This window comes from Epinephelus lanceolatus, chromosome 15, assembly GCF_041903045.1.
Source record: "Epinephelus lanceolatus isolate andai-2023 chromosome 15, ASM4190304v1, whole genome shotgun sequence".
Taxonomy (NCBI): Eukaryota; Metazoa; Chordata; class Actinopteri; order Perciformes; family Serranidae; genus Epinephelus; species Epinephelus lanceolatus.
The window spans coordinates 36,713,080-36,719,277 of NC_135748.1; the positions used below are offsets into that span (position 1 = coordinate 36,713,080).

At 42.4% G+C, this 6,198-nt stretch overlaps 1 protein-coding gene across 1 annotated transcript; it reads right to left on the reverse strand.

Moving 5' to 3' along the window:
* Positions 1-314: 314 nt before the first annotated feature.
* On the reverse strand, positions 315-4,539 carry LOC117267610 (uncharacterized). Its single transcript, XM_033643619.2, has 4 exons — positions 3,578-4,539; positions 2,303-2,506; positions 1,957-2,167; positions 315-1,690 (listed from the first exon to the last, which is right to left on the reverse strand). Exons 1-4 carry the CDS (start codon positions 4,281-4,283, stop codon positions 1,438-1,440), a joined length of 1,374 nt encoding a protein of 457 aa, XP_033499510.1. The 5' UTR covers positions 4,284-4,539; the 3' UTR covers positions 315-1,437.
* Between the last annotated feature and the right edge of the window lie 1,659 nt (positions 4,540-6,198).

The following is a 6,198-nucleotide window of genomic DNA, read 5'->3' on the forward strand; positions in this document are numbered from 1 at the left end:
AAAAATGCTCAAGGAACTTCCTATTGTGTGGCAGGCCACATATAGTATATTTAAGAAAAAACGAACTATTAAAATAAAACTAAAAATTAGTCAATGGGCCATGATTGGCCCTTCAGCCAGACTTTGTACATGCCTGCTTTAGAGGGTCTCTTAGTGCAACCAAATGTCAAACAAGACTTTTTTAGGGGCCAAAACCTTACAATTACTTTACTACGGCTACATCTATACTCTACACATCACCCACCTGTCACTCAAAGCAGTCACGCCCTTAGATATATATAACTTTAAGCCTTAAAAAAATTTGAACCGTTTCCTTTTTATACGAAAATTGATGCCACGTACAGTCGTCACTCTTGGAGCCATGTGGCCATTCAAGTTTTTAACGAAGAAAATTAGGTAGTTTCTTCATTAAGCGACAAGTAAATTCTTTTGAATATAAATAAAATACAACCCCCAAAAAATGCTCTGAAAAATCAGAGCAATCAGGACACCTACATTAATACTTTGAGGGGACAGTTGGCGGTGCATTCAATGACGCACCTTGTAAAATATACTTACTATATTGATTCATGGGGCTTTAAACATACAGACACTAATGAAACTGCACAGGGGGAAATGAGAAGCTGCAGCCTAAAGCCGCTGAAACACATAAAGTAGAGAAATAAAAAGTGCTGCCCTGATCTCCCCAAAACTGACTCAAGTCTACTGGGTTTTATTTAATAATACTAGAATAATGCTGGCCTTCATCTGAGCCTGCCTTAAATTAGATTTCACATTTCTAAATGCAACTTGTTCTTGGTAATACAAACTCAAAGTGTCCTACATGTGTACCTGCTGCCTTTACGATTCAGAAAAATGTACAGTTTACTAATTAATGCCATCAGTCCAACAATCACACTCTAGTTTGATTTTACAATTCATTTCAGTCTTTTCACTTTACAGGTTTTCTCGATCATCAGTGGAACTTCCTGCAGGCGCTTCATGTTGAAGTCCATTAATCAGAGGGAGGACAGAGACTTTGTTTTGCCATGAGAGTTTTACAGGTAATTTCAAACACCTTTAATGTTTCTTACCAGGCTTTTATTAGCAGTTGTCCTCTATTTGTTGATGCCATGGTTTAAAACTCATGTGCACCCTGGAATCGGGGGTCACTAATGGATTTAAGTGCTTTGTTTTCAAAGGGTCTCGAGCCAAAAAGATGGCAGCCACTGCTCTGATCTTTGATTCATCATCCAGTAACTGTTGTAATTATTATATTTGTGATTTTTAGGCCATAAATATAATAATCAAAGAACCAAAGAATCAACAAAGACCTTCAGTCATCTCCTTTCTGTCTGTTCACCTTTTTAATACCTTGTATTTCAACCGTCTGTTCCTGACTGGTGGCGACTGTCTTTATCTTCAGGAGGAATAAAGTCCACAGTTTCCTCCGGCTCCTCAGTCGCCCTCCCACACACAGTCACATTCTCGCAGCGGATTTCGCTGGCGCATCGTCGTGATGACAGTGATCCTGTTCTCGGACAGCTCTCGCAGCTGGTTGATGAGCTCCTGTACGCAGGGGCTGGGCCAGGGGTGACCGTTCAGGTAATCCCTCAGGATGAAGGAGCGCTCCACCAGCAGCTCCAGCTGCACCAAGTGTCGCAGCCGGTGGAGGCTCAGCAGGTCCTTCTCTGGTTCTCTGCGGAAAAATCTGAGAGGGGAGAGAGGAGGCGGGTCAGACCTAACAAGAGGAGAGTTTCCTTTGCAGTTTGGTTGTTGTTGTTGTTGGCACTTAACAAGACCTGCACTGTGGTTTATAAGGTATGAGGACAATGTTCAAATCCACGACAGAAAACAAACTAAAAATGCAGAGGATGTTGGGTAGAAGTAAGTGGTCAGCAGAACTCACTGGTTTGTTTTATTCCAGTCTCTGTAACCTTGCAACAGACCTAAAAATAAATGTCCTGTCTGTCTCACCGTATCCTGAGCGTCCTGAGCTGAGGAAACAACATAGGGATCCGTCTACAGAGGCTGCCACTGGAGCGGTTCTGCTCGATGTCGAGGTGCTCAAGTGCCGGGACTTTAGGTGCGATGGAGTCCATGTCTTTCAGAGTTATGGCCACACGCAGCGTCAGCCTGGTCACGCTGGAGGGGATGGTGGTCGTGTAGGTGGCGAGAGAGTTCCCACCTAGACCGACAGAAAACAGCGGTCACAAAATCTTTACATCAGGACAAACATATTTCAATAACAACCTCAACTCATGGAAACAAAACCAACACAACATCTACAGAAAAGGGAAAAGCTTTTAACAGCCCATCTCACCGATGATAGTGAGTGTCTCCAGCTGTTGGAGGGGACTCAGCCAGGAGGTGAGGCGGCACTCGATGCCCTCTCTGATGTACCTGTAGCGGACAGTTAGTGACCTAAGCGAGGTCAGGCTCCTCAGTGCGTTCTCTGGCAGGATGGTTTCTGGGTAATCCACCAACTCTAAAGTGGTCAGCGCAGGGCCGCCGTACCGAGATGCTCCTACAGGACAGAAGAGGAGGAGAGTTTGTAATAGAGTTTAAACAGTATGGATGATGGTTTACAAAACTTTATCATCTTGTGGTGTGTACTGTCATTTTGCCCAATCCTAAATCAATTAATTGCAACCACGAACAGGTCAAAATAATTGCTGCCCCTTAAATTAAGAACAGAGCTTTCGATTTACTGGTCCATCTACGTCCCAACCCTCACCTGTGGTCATGAGCTACTGGTAATGACCGAAAGAATGAGATCGCGGATACAAGCGGCTGAAATGACTTTCCTCCGAAGGGTGTCTGGGCTCAGCCTTAGAGATAGGGTAAAGAGCTCGGACATCTGCTTAGAGCTGCTGCTCCTTCGTGTTGAAAGGGGTCAGCTGAAGTGGTTCAGGCATCTGATCAGGATCCTCCTGGGTGCCTCCTGTTAGAGGTGTTTCGGGAACGTCCCACTGGTAGGAGGCCCCGGAGCAGACCCAGAACATGCTGGAGGGATTACATATCTCATCTGGCCTGGGAACACCTTGGGGTCCCCCAGGAGGAGCTGGAAAGCATTGCTGGGGAGAGGGACGTCTGGGCTGCTTTGCTATACCTGCTGCCCCCGTGACCTGGCTTCGGATAAGCGGTTGAAAATAGATGGATGGATGGAAGTTAAGTACATGTGGATTGTGGTAAATCAGCAAAAGCATGCAAAACTACTGGTCTGATCCTGAGATAACAAAGAGACTACAGCCGAGATGATTGATTGGTCAATTGACGATCAATCTGCAACTGCAAATATGTCAAACATTATATATTTGTAGCATCATTTTTCCTTGTTTTCTCTGTTTTACATCACCGTAAATAAAATAAATTCACATTTTTCTGATATTTAGTTTAGACATGATTAATTGGAAACATAATAAATGGGTTTATTGATAATAATAATTAGCTGCAGCCCTAATGAGGAGCTCAAACTGGGGATGGGTTGCCACATAAGTTCATGTGATTTTTAGTTAGTGGGGTAAAATCTGCAGGAGCACCGGTCTGTGTAACAAAGAGACACCACAGCAGGTGTAGAGGCAGGTAACAGGCTGACCTGGGTGGTCTGGGTCCGGGGGGCTGAGGTAGTCGTCGGGCAACGGCTCCGGCGGCTCCCCCCTCATCCCCCAGGACAGGTGCTTCAGCTTCTTGAGGCTCAGCATGAGGTTGTGGAAGACACTGCAGGGCACCGGCCTCACCGTGTCCAGCCCGTAGCCCTCCCCCTGCTGGTGGAAGAGCAGGTACCGCAGGTTGACCAGCTGCGACACGGTGTTAATAAACTCCACCGTGCAGGGCAGCCGGACGTTACACACGCTCAGGTGAGTCAGCCTCTCGTGCAGGTGCGTGCTCAGGCTACTCCCGAGCATCGGCTCGTCCCAGGTGGCATTGCGCACCCCGAGGTCCCTCAAGTCCGGGAACCGGGACAAGTTGTCCAGGTATTTCTCCTTGTACAGCCGCCCCCCGTCCACGAACACGATGGCGGTGAGGGTCGGCAGGAACCTGACGAGCCGTCGCCACTCTTTGCGCCGCAGGTGCCGCACCGCCACCCGGGTGAGCTTGCGATGGCGCAGGGTGTCCCAGAAGCCGTAGGTGTAGCGGCGGAGGTCGGACAGCACCACCGTGTAGTCCCTCCACAGGCACGGGTGGTCGATGAGCCTCCTCAGGTGCCTGCAGCCGGCGCGGACCGTGTGCTTCTCCTCCGTGGTCAGGTAGCTGAACACGTAGACCCAAACTTCAGGTGGAAGCTGCGGCAGCTCCTCCATCAGCACCGTCAACGCTCACTGCTAACGGCTAACGGCGAAAACTCAGACCGCTTCAGCACCGCGTCAGCCGGTGAAATAACAGCTGTGCATCAAGGCTTCAGCTCCAGGAGCCCCCGCTGTCTGGTGTCAGTCTAACACCTGTTATAACACCGCTTATTGATCTTATCAGCCGCTAAATATGGACCTGAGACCTGCAGCACCACTAGCTACTGTTTACACTGCGCCCGATTTTGAAGCTGTCGCGCTCTGATGACGTCAATTGTTATTGAACAAAAATGTCAAATATAATCATATAAAAATAAATAAGTTATGCTTTAATTTATGAACATTTTAATAAATAGAAAAAAATAATACTTAATTTAATTATAGGGTAATAAATAGAAAATGTGATTTGATTCAATGATGTTAATTTAATAGGAAATTATTTGATTTATTAATGTTTAATTTGACAATAAGTTATTTAATATCAAATGTGATGATTTGATTTAATATTAATAAATTTAATTTAACATTAATATATCATACAACAATAAGCACATTAAAGTAACATTATTAATTTAAAAGGAAATATAAAACTTTAATTTAATATTAAGTCAGTTTAATAAGAAATGTGATGGTTTGATAATAGCTTATTTTAATAGGAGTTGTAATGATTTAATTTATTAACATGTTAATTTAATAGAAAATGGAATTATTTGATTTAATAATAACTTAATTTAATTGGAAATATAATTAATTAATTCAATATGAACTTAATTTAATAAGAAATAATTATTGAATTTATTACTAAATTAATTAAATTGTAAGTGTAATAATTAAAATTTAAGTTCATTTAAAAGGAATACTTTAATAAGTTAATTCAATATCAAATTTAATTTAATCATGTGGAATTGGCAAAGTTGGCATTTAAAGGTGGAGTCTGCGATTCTGATTCATTCTAGCTAACAAAAAAAAATGTTGCTAGCTTCAGTTGTAATCCTGACTCAGTAATACTTCTTTGTCTTGTTATATCACTACAATGATTCCTTGAAAGCATTGCAGGAAACTGTGACAAACCAAATACGGTTTAAATGGCTGCAGTCCTGTTTACGTTTTATTTTCTACATCCATTTTCTTTTTTCATGAGCATGTAAGCTGTCAGGTCACAGTTGATGCATGTAGAAGGCAAATGTAAGGGTACAATGCAGATGGACAGGTTCAGTGAGTGTGTGTAGACTTTATATAATGTTCTTAAAACTGTGTTAAACTTCAGCTGTACTTCATGTTACAGGTATGGTAAGGTTACTTTTGGTCTGTACCGCAACACTCACTGCTATCCTATTAAATACAAAGTCATTTCCAACGTGTGAAGTTCCTTTGTAGTTGATTTTAAATTCAAATTATGCCATAACCTAAATGTTCTCTGTAGCTATGACTCTGTTTTTGAAGTAGCTAAAAATGTATCACTGCAGTAAATCCCCATTTTAGGTGATGATGGAGAAATAACTTTTAATAATTGTCAGCATTTTTGTATTAAAGCAAAGTAAATAATTCATGGGTTAGCTGACAGAGCTTATTTGAGCATAAAGCATAAATTTAGGTTGCCTTAAAAACTTAAATAATGTGACAGCAAATCATAAAATGATTAAGTTGTTAAAGCGGAGCCTGTAGGTGGATTGAAAGAATACAGAGATACACTCACAGCTGATGAAATATATTTTAATCGTTTCCATTCGTTGATGTAACTGAAAACATATAAATTAAAAGAAATCAACAAAGAAAGCCTCGGTGATTCAAGAGAACAGAAAGGACAGGTTATCTGTGGAGGGTCAAAGGTCATCGGGCAGGTTAGCAGAGGGAGAAAAATCTGGATCAGTCTGAAACTTCATACTTTTATGTCGTTTATGAACAAAATCACTGTTGTATCATCAGCCTA